We start from the raw sequence: 19,915 nt of genomic DNA on the forward strand, positions 1-19,915 counted from the left end.
AGGAGCTGTCGCCCCGCAGGGCTAGAAACTGGTCTGAAAAATGTGGAATAAGGGTGTGGAGTCTCTGCATTTCCAAAGGCCCCTCCTGGGCTGATTTCTGAGCTTGGGGCCCCCGCCAGCGACCCCGTTTTTCAAGCGCCCTGAGCAACATCTGGATGTCACAGCCAGACTCTAGTGCCAACGTGCAGAAGGGGTGCGCTCTTCCCAGAGGGGTGCAGCAAAGGGGAGGGTCACTTAGCCCCTATGCCGGAGAGGCTGGCACGCCATGGTTTGGAGGGGCAGAGCCCATTTAAAGGAGAGAAACAGCTGGCTGGCCGCGAAAGGGTGTTTGCTGGGAGCTAAGTGGAAACAGATGTTGCCTGGAGGCCTTTGGCAGCATCTGCTTGTCTCGGGGCCAAGAATTCGGTGTGGGGGGCTGAGCGGGGCGGGGGGGAACGAGCGCGCACTCTCCCAGGGCACACCCGCCCGTCACTTCTCCCTCCACGCCCGGCCAGAATTGGGGGTGTTTCGAGCGCGCCGGCCGAGACGTAAAGAAGGGGTGCCGGAGAGCGTGCCAGGCGCTTGTCCAAAGGGTGAGTGATGGGAGGTTTATTTGTGGGGGGGATGAAGGGGGCTGCGAGAGGAAAAAGAGGAAAAGGCTGGGCCTGGAGAAGGAAAGGGAGTTGGGAGGGGAGGAAGGAAGGAAGGGAGAAGGTCCTGGATAAGTTGTACAAAAGGGGTGCTGCCTTTGTAAGGCGAGCGGGGCACTGCTCTCAAGGTGCTTCGCTCCGTCCCAGGGTGGGCAGCCTCTCCCCAGACTCGAAAGGAAAAAAATGGGGTGTGCATGCTCAGAGTCTGCTCTTTTGCCACTGGGCACCAGCGACCATGAAAAAATCTGTTTCCCAGGCTGCTGTTCCCTGATTTTGCGCCCAGCCCCTCTTGGCACGTTGGCTTGACTTCGCAGCCTTCTTCTCGCCTCGCTCTGTTGCCAAATGGTCCAGTGGCGCCTTGGGGAAACGGAGCATTGGCCTGGAGAAAGGTTCCCCAAGGGGCCAGGGCTTTGCTAGGGAGTGAGTCAAGGAAGAGATGGGCTTCAGAGTGCTCGGGACCCCCAAGAACCTCTATAGAACTTGCCAGCAAACGGGAACGTATCCCCTGGACTTGCAAGCAAACGTCGTAGCCTGAAATCGATTTTTGTTCTGGCTCTGCTCCGGGCCACCTTTTTCTTCCTGTTCAAAACCCAGATCCTTGGCTATCGAAAGTTTGTTCATCCCCACTGTATGTTAAACAAACAGCATGTGCACGTTGCTTCGGGTTTATCCCCCACCCCCACCGGCAATTCTGCAGAACTGTTTGAAAGAGAACGATCATCAAAATGCACGCATGGCCTTCGCCGCTCAACCCTTTCTTCACCTGACTTGCACTTAGGAAGACACTTTCCAGATTCCTCAAACTTTCAGCCGCATCTCTCCCCATATATATATAGAAAAACAGCCAAGGTATAAACAGTTAGCCCTCCCAGGCCCTTGATCCCTGATAGGTTATCCATTTATACAGCCAAGCCTTTTGCATTGCCAGGCACTTCGAACCAGGGATGATTTGATGGCAGGGTTTAAAAAAAAACTGGATAAACTCAGGGCCAGGGTGTGCTTTAGATGTAGGGTATATGTTTGTCTGACAAAAGGCTGTATTTAACATCGCTTGGAGACGGTCAGCTGTCTTGTGTAAATACACACACGCCTCGATCCATCTCCTGAGATGGATTCCTGCAATCAGAGGTCTGATAGAAACTGAATTTTCTTTCTAACAACCGTGCTGAGACTAAACACATTCCAGTGTTTGGCGGAAGGTGTACGGCCGTTGCCTCTTCGGAAAGCCAAATTGGGTATATCGTATTGCTTCTTTCTTTAGCTTTTCCATATATTTTTTTTTTAAGTGGGGAGGAAGAAAACAAGGAGCAGGTTTGGGACTGGATAAAATTGGCTGGCATGGTGTGTTAAACCTGCTATTTGCGAGGCGGGCTCCGGTTTTGCAGATGGATTCTTTTCTGATTTCTTCCTTGTCGGTGTGGTGTGAAACTTGGAGGTGGGGGGGGGAACGCAGGGATGAATTTCTGCCCCCCAAAATAGAGGAAAAATGGTGTGTCTTTCCTCAATTTGAGACGATCGTTCTTCGGTTCAGAATGGCTATTTAGTTAATAGTAGAGATGTTTTCCAACTATCTGGGTATTTGTGTCACGATAAATATGTATTGTTCGTTCACTTTGCACATCGAAAGGAATTGCAGTGGGTTTCCCAAACGAACAGGTGTGCAAACGGGCCTAGGATGGTGTTTCTCAACCTGACTGATGTCTAGATGGGGTGACTCCCAGAATACCCCAGCCAGTACTCTCTGAGAATTCTGGGAGTTGAAGTCTGCACATCTGGAAACGGCAATGGTTCGGAAAAACGAACATAGGGTGGCTATGGGGCCGTACCAATACTCGATTTGGCCCCTCAGTTCTAAGGCAACTCGGAGTGTCAAATCCAATCCGGCATCTCGGAACCGATTCCGACCCAGTTTGGAGTTGGCACAGTTTTGGGGCACTTTTTTCCACGTCAGTTTGAAAGTCTGATCTGAATTACTGCAATTTTCTGGAAAGCTGCCGCATGCCCCCCAGCAGGTGGGGAGGCGGGAAAGATTGTGCAATGCTCATGCGGGGGGGGGGGTGTTGTGTGTATGTGTGTTGCGAAACAGCTTTCCGAGAGGAGAATGCTAATTCGGCCAAATCTGAACAAGTTGTGATCTTATGGAGCAGACGGGACTCCCCAACCAGCTACGTTGCAAAGGCAATTGGTAAAATGCCATGCAAATAGAGCACCGCTGCAGGCGGGGGGGGGGGGGGGGTAGACACTTTTGGAAAACGACTTCCCACATTGGAAGGGACCCCTCGGAAGAGCTGTGCTGAAGGAGATCGTTGGCTGGCTGCAATTTTGGTCTCTGAACTCTCTGGATCTGCAGCGAGAAGAGTTCTTGGAGGTGGGGGGGATTTGCACTCTGCACATGCTCAGAGGACTGGCTGTCGAGATTCTAGGAAAACCAAAAAGGCGCCAATCCTATTCTTTTTGTGCCCAAAGTAGCTACCACCAGATCCAACTGGTGTGTCGCTCGAACAGCAGAGCTACTAAAGCAGTGTTTCTCAACCTCAGCAACTTTCAGCTGGGTGGACTTCGACTCCCAGAATTCCCCAGCCAGCATGCTGGCTGGGGAATTCTGGGAATCGAAGTCCACCCAACTGAAAGTTGCTGAGGTTGAGAAACACTGTACAGGTAGTCCTCACTTAGCAACCATTCATTTAGTGACCGTTCAAAGTTACAACGGTGCTGAACAAAGGGACTTACAACCAATCCTTGCACTTACAACCATCGCAGCACCCCTGCAGTCATGTGATTGCGATCCGGGTGCTTGGCAATCAGCTCACACTTACGACAGTTGCAGCATCCCAGGGTCACGTGGCCGCCATTTGCGACCTTCCCAGCTGGCTTCCGGCAAGCAAAATCAATGAGGAACCGCACGATTCACTTAACGGCCGCAGTGATTTGCTTGACGACCGCTGCAAAAAAGGTTGTAGAATCAGGCGCAACTTGCTTAACCACTGCCCTGCTTAACAACGAATTTTCCGGTCCCTGTTGTGGTTGTTAAGCGAGGACTACCTGTCTTAAAGAATGCAAGCTCTACGTACCTTTCGCTTTTAACCTGCAGGCTCTTAACCTCCAGCTGTAAAGATGAGAGCAGTTTCCTGCGTCTTCCTGGCCACATTACTGAAAGCTGCAATTTCTCAAGTATCCGAAGAACCCAATACGTACACGGTAAACGCTTGTATTCATTTAAACGTTAGCGTAAGAGGTGAATGTATTATATATTTCTACCTGCACCAAAGAAAGTCGGAAGTTTTCCTTTTCTTTTTTCCTTTTTCTTTCCTGCACTTTAAATTCCGTCCCTTTCCTGATCTTTTCCTTTTTTCAATCTTTTTTGGGTTTTTCCCCCCTGTTTCCTTATGTTTTATTCTTGGTTGAAACTTAATCAAGTTCCGTGGAGTCCTCGGGGTTCTCTGAACTTGGCTGTTTTCTTGCCAGTGTTTCATTACCCAGCTAGGTAACATCTTCGGCGCTCTTAATGAAGTTCTTTAAAAAAAAACGTCCACGGTAAACGGCCTGCATCGAAGCTCGCTGGGTGCGTGGCGTGCTGCGAAACAGGGGAGAAACGAGCTTTGCACAACGATTTGTTTTAAATCGTGCCCGAATTGCATTCTTAGAGGGGATATCAAGAGCAGGGGGGTGGGGGGTGGGAGGACCATGTACATTGCCTTCGGCCCCTTGGAATAAAGATGGGGTAAAACCCCATCAAGGGGAAACGGCCATAATAATATTACAATTTTGTAGCTTCTGTTGGGCATGAAAATGGAAAGAAAAGAAGATCTTGCCGATAGGAGATCAGTTTGGAGTTTCAAAGATCGTCTGCAAGCTAGGATTTGGGTAGCGCTTTGTCCTAACCCTGTTGGCTTTTTGTAAGGCTTTAAAGAGCTGGCTGCATGCTGGGGCCCGGGGCCCCAAATGTGTTAAGGGCCCTGTCTCTTGGCTGTATTGAGAATTATGATGATAATTTTCTCAGCTGCTGTATATATTTATTTTTGTATTGCTTCTAATTGTTTTTATTGTTTTAGTATTTTTCGCTGCCCAGAGTCACCTGGTTGAGATGAGTGGCTATAGAAAATCAATCAATCTGTCTGTCTGTCTGTCTGTCTGTCTGTCTGTCTGTCTATCTATCTATCTATCTATCTATCTATCTATCTATCTATCTATCTATCTGTCTATCATCTAGATCTATCTATCTATCATCTAGATCTATCTATCTATCTGTCTATCATCTAGATCTATCTATCTATCTATCTATCTATCTATCTATCTATCTATCTATCTATATCTATATCATTAGATCTATCTATCATTAGATCTATCATTAGATCTATCTGTCTATCTATCTATCTATCTATCTATCTATCTATCTATATCATCTGGATCTGTCTATCATTAGATCTATCTATCTATCATCTAGATCTATCTATCATTAGATCTATCTATCTATCATCTAGATCTATCTATCTATCATTAGATCTAATTAGATCTATCTATCTCTATCTATCTAGATCTATCTATCATTAGATCTGTCTATCTATCATCTAGATCTATCTATCATTAGATCTATCTATCTATCTATCTATCTATCTATCTATCTATATCTATCTATCATCTGGATCTGTCTATCATTAGATCTATCTATCTATCATCTAGATCTATCTGTCATTAGATCTATCTATCTATCTATCTATCTATCTATCATCTAGATCTATCTATCATTAGATCTATCTATCATTAGATCTAATTAGATCTATCTATCTCTATCTATCATTAGATCTGTCTATCTATCATCTAGATCTATCTATCATTAGATCTATCTATCTATCTATCTATCTATCTATCTATCTATCTATCTATCTCTCTATCATTAGATCTATCTATCATTAGATCTATCTATCTATCTATCTATCTATCTATCTATCTATCTATCTATCTATCTATCTATCTATCTATCATCTGTCTCCAGGGCTGTGGATCCAAACTAGGATCTGTCAGGTTCAAACAGAAGTAGGGATAGTTGGGGCGTGGGAGGGGAGGACAAAGTACAGATGCCCCTGAGAAAGTGCAGAGTGCTTTCCCCTTACAATCAAGGAAGCCCAGCTCACATCTAAAAACCGTGTCCATCCCCTTGGAAGAACTAAAGGGAACTCTGGGCATGTGCAGAGGGCGCCTCTCCTAGTCATCTGAACCCGTCAGGGATGGCCTTGTCAGACAAAGAGGAGCGGGTATTAAAAAGCCCCCCCCATCTTTTAGGATAGAAATGGCTGCAGTCCGGCCCTAGATCCAAAGATCTGATCAATTTGTTTCAAACTTTCCCAATTTCTCCCCCGCCCCAGGAATGCACCGACGGCTATCAGTGGGACTCTGAAAGTCAGCACTGCAAAGGTACGACCTTGCCCGCCTGCCAGTGAAAAACAGCATTCAGCCTCCGCGCAGCTGCCCAATTACGGGGTTAAGTGGTTGTGCGAATGGGGCTGGTGAGTTCACAGCTTGGAGGGAAAAAAAACCCAACGGAAAAGGGTGGGTTTTTCAAGGAGTCCTCCAATCTGTCCCCCTGTGCCGATGCCAGGACGAGGCCCATCTGCCAAATTTCACCAGGCCTGGGTCCCCACAACCAGATTGGTAAATAACTGAGCGGCACAAAGCTTGGCAAAGTTTGACCCGGGTGAGTTTGTGGCTTTGCATCCATCCAGCCCGTGAAGTTAGTCTGAAGTTCGGTGTGTCGTGCAAACGGAGGAAATGACTCCATCGGCTCATCGGTTTAGCGGGTCGTGTGAACGGGGTAGCAGGTTAGAACTGGCGAAAGCAGCCAACCGGGATCTCCGCCAGTCCTCTGACGCTCTCTCCTGCCCCCCAGATATTAACGAATGCGAGACCATCCACCACGCCTGCAAAGGAGAAATGAAATGCATCAACCATTACGGTGGATACCTCTGCCTGCCCCGTTCGGCCTCTGTCATCAACGATGTGAATGCCGAAAGGCCCCCCCCCGCCAGCCCTCCCAGGCCGAGACCTCGCCTGCCGCCCCAGCCTTCGAACCGACCCCACGCTTGCTCCCAGGGCTACGAGCCTGACAGGCATGGATCCTGCATGGGTGAGTTGGCTGGGCCTAGATTGCAAGAAAGGAAAGTTCCCAGAATTTGGTGGTCCTACAATGGCTCAGCTGTATCCGTCATGGTAAAAAAAGACTCTTTCATGCAGATGTTGGTATATATAGATTGAATATAGACTATAGAACAGTGTTTCTCAACCTTGGCCACTTTAAGATGAGTGGACTTTAATTCCCAGAATTCCCCAGCCAGCTGTGCTGGCTGGGGAATTCTGGGAGTTGAAGTCCACCCATCTTAAAGTGGCCAAGGTTGAGAAACACTGCTATAGAATATAGATGCAGATAGATTGATGCCCAGAGTAACCTATACAACCCAAGGGCACGTGACCCCAAAGTAAAAAAAACAGTATTTCATCCCCATCAACAACTTAGAGGTGGCTTTCTCTGTGACTCAGGCCTTTAGTTAGAACCTTGAGGACTGGAAACTTGATTTGGGAGAGAATGGGCACAGCGTTCCCAATGCCCACAAGTAGGACCGTAGAAACCCCAAAGTCTTTATTTCACGGGTAGAAAAAGCTTCAATGCTGGATTTTAAGATGGATCAGAGATATAACTCCCAAAGAGGGGTCCTGCTTAGGGATATTTGGAATGGGGGGTGGGGAATAATTCCCAATGGATTCCAGGAAATCCCCCCCATGTGTTCATCTTTCATCCAGCTGGCAATGCTCCCCCCTCCTTTCGTCACAACCCTCGACTTCCACTCTGTCTTTTCTGTCCCGTGCAGATATAGATGAGTGTGAATACGATTTGCACGACTGCCAGCCGAGCCAGCAGTGCATCAACACCATTGGTAGTTTTCATTGCCAATGCCCAGATGGCTATCGGAAGATTGGCACTGAGTGTGTAGGTGAGTGAATTGGATGGGTTCGCCTGGCATGCTCACCCAGGCTGAAATGGGGTTGGGTGATTCATGGTTTGGCAGTGTTTCTCAACCCTGGCAGGTTGAAGATGTGTGGACTTCAACTCCCAGAATTCCCCAGCCAGTGAATTCTGGGAGTTGAAGTCCACACATCTTCAAACTGCCAAGGTTGAGAAACACTGGTTTAGTGTGTTACAGGAATCCAGTTGTTGCCTGTTCACACTGTGTGAACCAGAACATCTGTTTAATCATAGTTTGGTTTATTCATTTGTGTACTGCATTTGTGTTGACGGCTTGCTTCATCTCCTAGGGTAACCCAGCCACTGACTTAACTCATTTTCTGCACTGCCCATATAGGAAGCTGTTAAAAACATTAAAACCCATCCAACTTCCATGTGTGAACGTGGGCTGATTTGCCCACAGACTGAGTTAAGAGGTGTGCCAACTCAGCCAGTGTGTTAGAGTTTAGTGTACTGTGTGAACTCTAATTATCGCAAAAATCTCTGGTTGAGCCATTCAGAGATCCATCCACCATGGGTATGTTTGCACCACACATTTTACCAATAAAATGCTTAACAGCTCCACGTACAGAACATATTAAACTTAGTTAGATTTAAACTGGTTCATTTCTGATTTCTGTTGGGGTCTTAGGATGTCGTGCAGGCCTAAACCTAACTTTAACATTCTCTGGATTCTACAAACCCTGAAAGCAGGTTAACCTGTCTGCATTTTCAGTGATAGGTTTTTCCCAGTCTGAAAAGGGTCACGTTGTTGGTTCCTCAGGGAGGAAGGAGAAGCTCTCTGTACACGCCCAGAGGCACAACAGAGGGGACATAGTTTCATGACAATATTCAGGAATTCCTTGTTTTTTCTTGCCCTCCGCTGCAGACATTGACGAATGCCGTTACCGCTATTGCCAACACCGCTGCGTCAACTCGCCAGGATCTTTCTCCTGCCAGTGTGAATCTGGTTTCCAGCTCGCCAGTAACAACCGCTCATGTGTGGGTAAGAGGAAATTCACCCGCCTGGAGACCCTATATAAACATGTTCACCGCGTTCCCTTTCTTCAGAAGACACCATTTGCTATCGTTTTCCTTCAAACACACGTTCAATTTTGGGATGGATCCACAGAATCTAAAACCATAATGGACTACTGCAACATGTTCTACATGGGGCCACCCTTGAAGAGTATCCAGAAGCTTCAACTGGTGCATAATACGGCAGCGAAGGCAGTTATGTGTGTCCCCAGGATGGCACATGTCACATCTCAACTCTGCAAGCTGTATTGATTGCCAGTTGCTTCCGGGTTCAATTCAAGGTGCTGGTTTTGACCTTTAAGGCCCTACGTGGTGTGGGGCAGGGGTATTTGAGGGACTTGCGTCTCCCTGGTTAAATCTACCTGCCCCATCAGATCTGGCAGGAGAGGGACCTTGTGGGTCCTGTCTGCCAAGGAGTTCCATCTGACGGGATCCAGGAGGAGAGCCTTCTCTGCCGTGGCACCCGCCCTCTGGAACGTCATCCTCCCCGAGGTGAGATTGGGCCCAACCCTGATGATTTTCCAGAAATCCCTCGGAACTTGGTTTTGTCACCACACTTGGGGAACTCATGGGAACAGGTAGCCTGCCAAATGACTATATTGCATGGAAGATCTTGAAGACCCTCTTCCGTGGTTTTAGTTGATTGAATGATATGTGCCATCAAGTTGTTTTTGATTCTTAGCGACCACCTAGATTGATTTTCTCCATGATGATCTGACTCCAACGTGGTCCTTCAGGTCTTCCAATGGTGTCCCCATCACCCCTAACTGAGTCCACCCCTCTTCCTGCTGGTCCTCCTCTTCTTCTCTTTCCATCCACCTTTCCCAGCATCAGAGCCTTCTCCAGAGATCTGGGTCTTCGCATCATGTGTCCGAAGTAGGATCATTCAAACCTGGTCATTTCTCAAGTGTTTCTCAACCTTGGCAGCTTGAAGATGCGTGGACTTCAACTCCCAGAATTCCTGGAGTTCTGGCTGCTGGTCCTCCTCTTCTTCTCTTTCCTTCCACCTTTCCCGGCATCAGAGCCTTCTCGTTCCTGAGATGGGCGGCTATGTAAATTAGATAAACCATTAAGCAAATCTAGCCCGACTCCTTGCTGAGTGCAGGAATCCAAATTAAAGAAGGGTCTGCAGGGAGAAACTGAAGGAGAGACCTTCTATTTCAATGGGTGCTGTGAAATTGACTCAACCTTCCTGGTGTGGACTCAAGCTGAACAGGTTGTGAAATTGACTAGAAAGGTGAGGACAGAAGAAAACAGGGATTGACCAGGATGTAATCAATTAATGCAGTGCTTTTCAAGCTTGGCAAGTTTAAGTTGGACTTCAACTCCCAGAATTCCCCAGCCAGAATGGCTGGCTGGGGAATTCTGGGAGTTGAAGTCCACATATCTAAAATTGCCCCATTCAGAAAAATATTGATTTAGAACAGTGTTTCTCAAACTTGGCCACTTTAAAAAGTGCGGCTGGGGAACATGGCTGGCCAGGGAATTCTGGGAGTTGAAGTCCACCCATCTTAAAAGTTGCCAAGTTTGAAAAACACTGCGCAAATCCATCACTTAGTGGCCCTGGGGCAAGTTTAAAGGATCCAAGGTGTGTTTTAAAGGCAGTGGATGGCCTTCCAACCCAGAGACTCCCTATTTTAAGTCTTGAACGGCGTACAGAAATCGAGTGTCAAACGTTATGGGACATAAAGTCCGCTTCTTTGCGTCCTCCCGCAGATGTGAATGAGTGCGAGATGGGGGCCCCTTGCAAGCAGCGCTGCTTCAACACGTATGGCACTTTTATCTGCCGTTGCAACCAAGGATATGAGCTGGACCATGATGGCTTTACCTGCAAAGGTAGGCGGGGCTTAGCCCCACCCCTTTATCCTTAGCCCCCCTTTCGTAGGCCCCTCCCCCTTTCTCTTTGCTCCTCCCACTTCTACCCCTATGCTGTGCAAATTCCACCTTTAGAGTTAGGGGATGGCAGATCGCAAAGCAGGAACTCCGATGATGGATTAAAGCAGGAACTCCGATTATGGGTTGAATTCCGTCCTTGGTTTACGCGGCTGCGGGAACCCAGTCTAGCTATGGCCCCCGTGAGAAGCCCCATCCAAATTCCCTCTTTCAAAAGTGAAAATCGTGCAATCTTATATTTAATTTGGAAGGAAAAGCGAAATAATCATAACGCTTGCAACCTTGATATCTGAAACTGTCGTTGATATTGATGAATAGAATATCCACTGTTTTTCCTTACCTGTGTTCAGTATTCCAAGGCACGTAAATAACAGAATATTAAGCATCTAAGCATATCATTGTACTGAAATAATGCATTATAGTAAAACTGAGAAAGTGGAGCAATAGATAGTGTATATTATTGATTGATTGATTGATTGATTGATTGATTATTAAATTTATATGCTGCCCGTCTCCCCCAGAGGGTGACTCTGGGCTTACAATTAAAATCCAAGACAATAAAAACAATAAAAATATAAATATCCACAATTAAAATAACAAGTAACAATTCTATATAAAAAGCCAGTATACAATTGAAGATGATGGTAGATATAGATATTAAATCTGTATCTAGATTTAATAATATATTAAAGGCTTGAGCTGTATTCACACTTTATGGATATACCTTTCATTTCTTCAAATGTCACTCCATTTAATTTGGATTCTGTGTGTTCTTTTCTGATTAAATTAGCAGTGTTTTATTTTTGGTTGTCCTTCATCTCTTCTGGTTATTATATTTCACCAATAAAATATTAAAAAAAAAAGAAGTGAAAATCATCTGCTGGCATGAGGCCGATGGGAGTTGTAGTACCACAGGACTGGGAAACAAGCATTTCTGACGCGAAACATAGTTCGCCCCTCCTCAAAATGTTCATTTAGTTAGTGATTTATGTTATTAAACCACCGGCTGCCGAATCTGTGGCAGATAACAACGCCTCCTTCATTTCTCTCCTGTGCAGACGTGGACGAATGCAGCTACTCAACCTACTTGTGCCAATTCCAGTGCGTGAATGAACCCGGTCACTTCTCGTGCATTTGCCCACAAGGTTACAACCTCGTGAACACCCGCCTTTGCCAAGGTAACTGCAGTGATCTGGGATTTGCACTGGGGAGGATGAAAAGGCCTTAGGTGGCGCACCAGCACCCACTTGACACAGGTTGGGTGCTTTGGGGAAGTTGCAACCGTTAATTCAAGGGTGGCTCTGCATGTGTCAGGAGTGAGGGATCCTGCCGGGGGGCTGTAAAAGGAGAATTTTGATTGGGAGAAGATGCCCTGTTTGATCGAAGTTACCCATCGTTTTGGTTTCCCACCGTCCCTCCTTCCTCCCTTCCTCCCTTCCTCCCTTCCTCCCTTCCTCCCTTCCTCCCTTCCTTCCTTCCTTCCTCCCTTCCTCCCTTCCTCTTCCCCTTCCCCCACCCTCCCTCCCTCCCTTCCTTCCTTCTTTCCCTCCCTCCCCCTTCCCCCTCCCTCCCTCCCTTCTTTCCCTCCCTCCCTCCCTTCCCTTCCCCTTCCCCTTCCCTTCCCCTTCCCCTTCCCCTTCCCTTCCCCTTCCCCTTCCCTTCCCTTCCCCTTCCCCTTCCCCTCCCTCCCTTCCCCTTCCCCTCCCTTCCCCTTCCCCTTCCCCTTCCCCCTCCCTCCCTCCCCTTCCCCTTCCCCTTCCCCCTCCCTCCCTTCCTCCTTCCCTCCCTCCCTTCCCCTTCCCCTTCCCCCTCCCTCCCTCCCTCCCTTCCCCCCTCCCTCTCCATGTTTCTCCTTCATCCTTCCTTTCTCTCTGGCATCCATAGATATTAACGAATGTGAGACAGGAGGCCATCAGTGTACCGAGTCCCAGAACTGTGTGAACTTTCACGGCGGGTATCGGTGCGTGGAGAAGAAACTCTGCCAAGAACCTTATATGCACGTCTCCGAAAAGTGAGTGTGGACAGGCCTGGAGGGTTGGGAGGGAGAGAGGAGAAAAGAAAGGGAGGGGCTTGTAAAGGGACCTCGTTGCGCTTGAATGATGCACAAAAGCCCCTTTATACCACCCAGAGTCAGTTCGATGGGGCAGTTTACAAACGTTGTTAACTAATTAACTAACTAGAGGGATTTGTAGCCCTGCAGAATCTAGCAAGAAGCATTTAGATGGCCGAGAAAGAAATAAAGGCCAAGTGAGCCTCCATGTACCGTGGCAGTCTATCTTTGAGCATCAGTGCATTTAACAAATGGAAGCTTGGCATTCTACCTGGTGGGCATCCTCAAGCAGCACACTAAGTGGTGTGAATCCAAGCCATGGGGTTGGTTGATGTCCAGTCCCAGAAAATGGGTTAATTCACTCACCCCTCTGTCCAGGGTCCCTTCACAATTGGAATAGTTATAGTTTGTGATTGATTGATTGATTGATTGATTGATTGATTGATTGATTTATCAAATTTATATAGCTGCCCATCTCACAAGAAGTGACTCTGGGCAACATACCACAATCAAATAAAACAACAATATATAAAAACAATCATTATAAAAGCAGTCATGATGAAACTATAAGCAATCAGTATTAAAACATTAAAACACGATTAAAAATTAGAGTGTACAAACCGCAAAGCACAGAGAGAGTAAATAGATCAACCACAATATTTCAGAGATGGAGTGGAGGTTTCCTTTCCCTGGCTTATTATGGTCTTCCCCTAATTTTTGTGGCTGTTGTTTTGGAAACCTTGAAGTGTTTAGCCTCTGTTTGCGCCTGAGTTGGGTCCAGATGTGTTGAATGCCAGAATTAGGAGGAACAAGAGTGCCTACATCCCACAAGCTGGGTTCACACAACACTCTAAACCCAGGTTCAGAACGCCCAGTTGGTGTGCTTGCATGTGCATGTGAAGGACCTGAGTCAGATGGTGCAGCTTAGCCCAGTGTTCCTCAACCTTGCCCACTTTAAGCTGTGTGGACTTCAACTCCCAGAATTCCCCAGCCAGCCATGCTGGCTGGGGAATTCTGGGAATTGAAGTCCATCCATCTTAAGGTTGCCAAGGTTGAGGAACACTGGTTCAGGCAACCTGCTAAGACAAAATGGTGCTCACAGCACAGCTGGACCACAGCTGGAACTTCAGCCAGCTTATTCCCGTTGCAGCCGCTGCCTTTGCCCGGCCACAAACCCACTTTGCCGCGATAAGCCTTCCTCTGTTATCTACCGGTACATGAGCATCTTGGCAGATCGACCGGTGCCCTCGGACATTTTCCAGATTCAAGCCACCACCTTCTACCCCGGAGCCTACAACACCTTCCAGATCCGTTCAGGCAATGAGGAAGGAGAATTTTACATCCGGGTGAGTCCGCATCCTAGCAACGGCCAATCACAGGCGTTTTTCTCCAAGGATGCTCTGCTGGCAGTGTTAAGCGGGTACCTGGCATCCTGATGGTGATGCTTTAATAGATTTTAAGTTGTCAATTTGGCCTTCTCACATCTTTCTTTTTTGGCCCTCTGGGTAGAAAAGTCAACTCTTAATCCAACGATGGTTATCACCAAGCTGGGGTTTTTTGCATCCTATTTAGGAAGAAATGTTTGGATTACTTTATTCCAAAATACCGTCTCCACAAAATTCCAAACCTCTACCAGAAGCCAATTTCAACAGGAGGAGAAAGTTGTTTTATATCTGCCAGCCATGTAGCTGTTATAAGAGGTTAAGGTTTCTGGCCACCTTAATTCAGTGCCAAAAAGAACTGTTTGTGTTTCAACACCAGGCTTTTAAGAATCATTAAGTGAAAACTTTCAGGCTGGAAGGAGAAAACCTGCAGGTATGTTTCCCACAATTTTCTTACAAAATTGCCTATTCCTTCCCTCTGATTTAATGAGGAAATTGGTGAATTTTGACCAACCCGTTGAAAGCAAACAAAACCCAATTCTTTGAGATCATAATCAGAGCAGCGCCTGATATAAAACACCCTTTATGCAGTGAAAACGATAAACGTGTCTGCATTTTTGGTAACCCAAAAGATTGTGATCACATGTCCATGGGAATGTTGCGATGGCCATAAGTACGAGGACCGGTTGTAACTACCACTCGTTCAGCGCCATCATAAGTTTGATTGCAGAAGAAGTGGTCGTTAATCTTGAAAAAGATTCAAGATTATGGAGGTTTTTTTAGATAGGACCCTCCCCAAAAGTAGTACAATACCATCATGAGATGAAATCCATGCCAGGTTGGACATCTTGACAATTGCAAATTGCCTTCTGCGTGGCTCAGATTCTCAAGAACTGGACGCATTTTAAGAAAAAAAGTAGGCTGAAGAACCATCATGAGAATGAGCAGTTTGGAAACTCTTTTATGAAGTGCGGTTCAGGGATTTGGGTTTGTTTGGCCTTGAGACACTGGAGGAAGGGGGACCAGCCTTTTTCCAAGAGTGAACAGGAATCAGACAGAAGGTGAGTTGTTCTCCTAGAGTTGAGTTGTAGAACATGGAAGAGTTACAGGAAGGCAGAAAGTTAAGGAAATCTTCCTCAAATGAAGAAGAATAGAGAATTGAACCAGTGGCAAAGGTTGGTGCTGGGCTTCCTTTTGCCAGAGGGTTGACTCTTTGAGATGTTTGAAACTTGAATCCTGTGCAATCGCTGCTTGAGAGGTTCCTGTCTTCTCTCCGGAAATCACCATCTCGCTACTCTCACCTCTTTGTTTTCTCCGCAGCAAATCAGCAATATAAGCGCCATGTTGGTTTTGTCTCGGCCGGTGGTGGGCCCCCGTGAGTTTGTGCTGGACTTAGAGATGGTCACCATAAATAACCTGATGAGCTACCAGGCCAGCTCGGTGCTCCGCCTCACTGTCTTTGTGGGTGCTCACCCGTTCTAGTGGGGGCAGGCCTCCCCCCTTACCTGGTGTGGGAAGGAAGGGGGTAAGTTGGCTTTGGGATAGGGTGGAAAGGGGGTTGTGGGCCCCCAGTGGAGTGGAGAAGATGCATAGCACAGTGGTAGAGTCTGTGCTTTAAGTGCAGAAGGTCTCCATTTCATTTCTAGCCTTTCCAGGAAGGGCTGGGAAAGATAACACTAATCTAGGTCTGACTAGCTAGGTCTAAGGCATATCCAATATAGGTAGTCCTTGCTTAAAGACGGAATTGGGACCAGAAACTTTGTCATTAAGCAACACGGTCGTAAGTGGAAAAACCACGTAACTGCGCCGCTTAGTGTCAGCAGTTCTGGTTGCTGTTGTTAAACAAGGACCGCATGGGTTGTTAAATGAGACCTCACTTGACCATGACTTGCAACTTCCTGCCAACTTCCCCAGTGACTTTGCTTGTGGGAAGCAGATTGCAATCACATGACTGTGGGACGCTGTAATGTGTCAGATTGTGATCACATGTCCATGGGAATGTTGCGATGGCCATAAGTACGAGGACCGGTTGTAACTACCACTCGTTCAGCGCCATCATAAGTTTGATTGCAGAAGAAGTGGTCGTTAAACTAGGACTACCTGTAAAGCTCCCCAACCTTGCTTTAGCCTAGCTTGTTCTATGAACCCAGCCAAGACTTCTCGTCTGAATGCTAAAATCAATGAGGACTAGAATCTTGTTTTTACAAGAGAGGGCCCTAGCACGCTGGTAGAGCACTGACTCTGTGCACAAAAGGCCTGGACTTAATTCCTGATGTCTAAACAAGGCCAAGAAATATCCTTCTCTGAAACTTTAAGAGCTCACGGGTGTGAATGCAGACAATACGGTCAACTGTCTTAAGCAATGTTTCTCAACCTTGGCAACTTGAAGATGTGTGGACTCCAACTCCCAGAATTCCCCAGGCAGAATTCTGGGATTTGAAGTCCACACATCTTCAAGTTGCCAAGGTTGAAAAACACTGGGTTAGAGTAACAGAGTCTTGCATGTCTGAAAGCACCTCTCCCTCCCTGCCTTTATTCTAAAGAGAACGAGGGTCAAATCTGAGTCGCTTTCTCAAATGATATTTCCGCTGTGGGCTCAGATTTCTCTTATCCAACCGTTGTCTTGGTGGCCTCCTGTTCCTCAAAGTGATTCTCACAGCCCTTTACATCACATTCTACAAACCCAGAATTAGTTTAGTTAAGCCCAGTTTAGGGTGTGGAATGAGACCAGCCTCTTCTCTATTTCTCTCTTGCAGAAATGTCTGTCCAAGGTGGAGGAACCATCAAACAATGAGGAGACGCAACTCTACTGGTGAGAAGGTTGGGGTCTGGTGGTCTCACGGACTTCTCCACCAGCTGTCCACCAGAACCACCAAGAGCCAGACCTGGATGAGGCCTGCAGAACCAGACCTGTAGCTTACAGATGCGTGTGGCCACTCTGGACCCCTCCACCCTTTCTTAGCACTGCTCCTTGACCCGTAACACTGGCCAATAATGCAACCTTGTCTCCTGCTGCCGGGGAGGACAACAGGGGAGAGAACCCAGCCCTGCACCCTGGGACGGGGAGTGGACATTTGAACCTTTCAGCAAAGCTCCCTTTTTACTTCTCTGGTTAAAAGAGAAAGCGAGAAAGAGGGAGAAAAAAAAAGACCAACGAGATTCAGTAAAAGTTTGTTTTTTTGAAAGGAAAGAATGTGACCAAGCCATTTGTGATGTCTGCGTCTGTCCCTGGTTTGGAGAAGGGTTTAAAATTGGAACAGGGTATTTCTTACAAAAATTCCCCTTGGAAAAATGACTCAGCTTCAGGGTAAAGTGTGGGCAGAGTGATTTTACTCTGTTGTTGACTGAGCATCTTTTGCAAAAAATTAGAGTGGTGTCATCTTTTGGGAGGGAGAGGGGTTGAGATCAGAATAGCACCTAGGAGGTGGAACCACCAAGCTGACCTTGCTTGGACTCAGGAGCTAAGCAGGATCAGAAGCTGCTGACGTTTGCATGGGAGACTATCAGAAAAGTCCTGGGCTGTAAGTGAGACTGGGAAGTGGAATATAAATCTCCCAGGACAGGACAGGGGCCAACTGGTTGTGCCCTGTTGCCCAGAAAATGACATGGACGTGCCCACGAAGTCCCTAAACATTGCACTTGGCTTAAGAGAGAAATTACCTGGACCTTTTTAGATTGGAACAAAGTCAGTGCAGCATAAACTTTTATGAGTCTGTTCAAAAGCAAGTCCTGCTAAGCAGTAGGACTTACACCCAGGTAAGGAAACAGAGCAGTGTTTCCCAACCTGGGCACCTTTAAAAGGTATGGACTTCAACTCCCAGAATTCCCCAGCCAGCAAGGCTGGCTGGGGAATTCTGGGAATTGAAGTCCATACCTTTTAAAGGTGCCCAGGTTGGGAAACACCAGAGTAGAGAATACAGATGCAATCCTTTTAAACTCTGCAACCAAGTCGCCTCTAGGTTTCTCCGCTTCTTGGGAGGAAAAAACTCTTGTGTTTTATGTTTTTCCCCCCAGCAAAATTGAAAGCATAAAGACTTAAAGGGCGTTCAAGGCCAAAGGACTACAAAGGGACATTATTCTGCTCCCTGGTTGTACTGCTCCAATCTATACCGCAGGAGAGGGTACGTTTTTTAAAAGAAAAAAAGGAAACTCCTTCCTCCAAGAGAATCAGGATCCTCAGAGAGGTCGGCCGGTTTGCACAACGCAACACGACGACGAATTTGCACCACGCAGATGTGACTGTTTGGCTCAGTCACGGAATTCACCGATGCTCTGGTTGGCTGACAGGTGAAGTCAAAAAACTCCCAAATCAAAGTTAGAATGAAGAAAGCCTTAGCCTGCTGGGCAAACGTGGCTGTTTTGAAGCAAACCCAGTTAGGCAAGTTGAGTGACCGAGCTTTTATTTGACGTTCAGCGAGCATGAACCCAGCCAGATGGGCTTAGTACGGATTAATGTGTTGGGCGAACTAGGCCACAAGGGATTGTTCTCCAAGTCATGGCTAAAACAAGCCGGGGTTTGGCTTGTTGTGTGAGCTCAGTGAACTGGTCTGCACGACACACTAAACCATCATGTAACCTGGATTAGTTTTGGTTTTGCTGTGTTTATTGACCCAACGGTGGTAGGATCAATAAACCATGGCTGTACCAACGAGGGCTCCATGTACCTAACCAGCATTCAGACTCAAAGATTCAGATTAAAGAACGCGCAGTAGTTGCTTTAAGAAATGGCCAAAAATAGCCTTGGAGCCTAATTTAATTTGTTCCCCAAACAGTATGAGAAATCCTGGGTTGAATGAGAGCATCAGGACTAAAAATGGACAGAAGTTCAGGCTCAGAGAGTAAGAAATAATATTTGCCTTTCAAATATTACAAATTCTTCCAGTGGTCATGGGGCTAAAGAAGTATTACGAGCTGTTTGTTTTTCCCTGACTTTGCCCTACAATTTTGACTCTTCTTTCCATCGACCGTACTTGAAAGCATCAGAAAAACAAATAGCTGTTCTTAAGTCTGAACTTTACTGGGGATCCTACAAACAGTAACTTATTTAAAAAAGGAAAATCCAACCCCTTTCTATATTCTTTTAGACTCCAGTTGCCATCAAGGAGGGCTAGTTAAAAGAGGGGTTCACATGGCATCCTGAAACACGGTTTGGGAAAGCAGGATCTAGTCGAGTGTTTCTCAACCTTGGCCATTTTAAGTCCACACATCTTAAAGTGGCCAAGGTTGAGAAACACTGCTCTATAGCTTAATCTTTTGCAGGAAAGAATTTAAGAATGGGATTTTTCTCACTGAATGAGCCAGACTGGGAACTATTTTTTGTTCTTTCACAAATTTCTCAAATTTGGAGAGAATCAATCTATGTACAGATAGTCCTCGTTTACTGCCTGCCTTGTTTAGTGACCATTTGCAGTCACCACAGCGAAAGAAAGGAACCGTGCGACCAATCCTTGCACCGGCAACCTTCACAGGTCTGTAAAGCAAAGGAAAGCGGAAGTCAGATCGTAAATGCTGTCGCAGTTTCACTTAGCAACTGCTTCACTTAACAGCCAAGTTGCCGGTCCCAATTGTGGTCACTGAACAAGGACAACCTGTACACGCAAACTGGGGGCATTTCCCCAACACATTGAGCCAGTTACCCAAATCCGATCTTGCTGGCCATGTGGAAATGTAGCATCTTTAACTGACTCAGTCAAGTGTGTTGGAGGACGCCAGCTCCACGTGTGCAAAAGGTGAGCATTCTCGACGCCAGCTCCATTCATGGAATGTCCACGCTGCTATTTTCCTTCCAAATTCTGGAAAACGCGCAGTAGAAATGGCACCCTCTTTGTGTTTCACCACCCTGGGCCCCTGGCTAATGATAGTGGCCTGAATTCATTCAGCTTAGCATGTTGGCACTGGATACTGCTGGGGGAAGAAAGAAAGAGAAGTC

At 46.8% G+C, this 19,915-nt stretch overlaps 1 protein-coding gene across 2 annotated transcripts; it reads left to right on the top strand.

Annotated features, from left to right (window-relative positions):
• Window positions 1-416: 416 nt before the first annotated feature.
• EFEMP2 (EGF-like fibulin extracellular matrix protein 2) lies at window positions 417-17,191 on the top strand. Of its 2 annotated transcripts, none has more exons than XM_007431796.3 (12): window positions 417-572; window positions 3,736-3,827; window positions 5,993-6,041; window positions 6,514-6,750; window positions 7,490-7,612; window positions 8,513-8,629; window positions 10,378-10,497; window positions 11,613-11,732; window positions 12,439-12,565; window positions 13,755-13,950; window positions 15,307-15,511; window positions 16,743-17,191. In XM_007431796.3, the coding sequence occupies exons 2-11, from the start codon at window positions 3,744-3,746 to the stop codon at window positions 15,466-15,468; spliced, it is 1,335 nt and encodes a 444-aa protein (XP_007431858.1). In that variant the 5' UTR covers window positions 417-572; window positions 3,736-3,743; the 3' UTR covers window positions 15,469-15,511; window positions 16,743-17,191. The 2 variants fall into 2 exon arrangements, with proteins under 2 accessions (XP_007431858.1, XP_015744177.1); XM_015888691.3 differs by having other exon boundaries at window positions 418-572; window positions 3,721-3,827; window positions 16,743-17,190.
• The last annotated feature ends 2,724 nt before the right edge of the window (window positions 17,192-19,915 follow it).

This window comes from Python bivittatus, unplaced genomic scaffold (assembly GCF_059951505.1).
Source record: "Python bivittatus isolate LINGU-HERP-01145 unplaced genomic scaffold, Pbiv_v1 ctg000180_np1212, whole genome shotgun sequence".
Taxonomy (NCBI): domain Eukaryota; kingdom Metazoa; phylum Chordata; class Lepidosauria; order Squamata; family Pythonidae; genus Python; species Python bivittatus.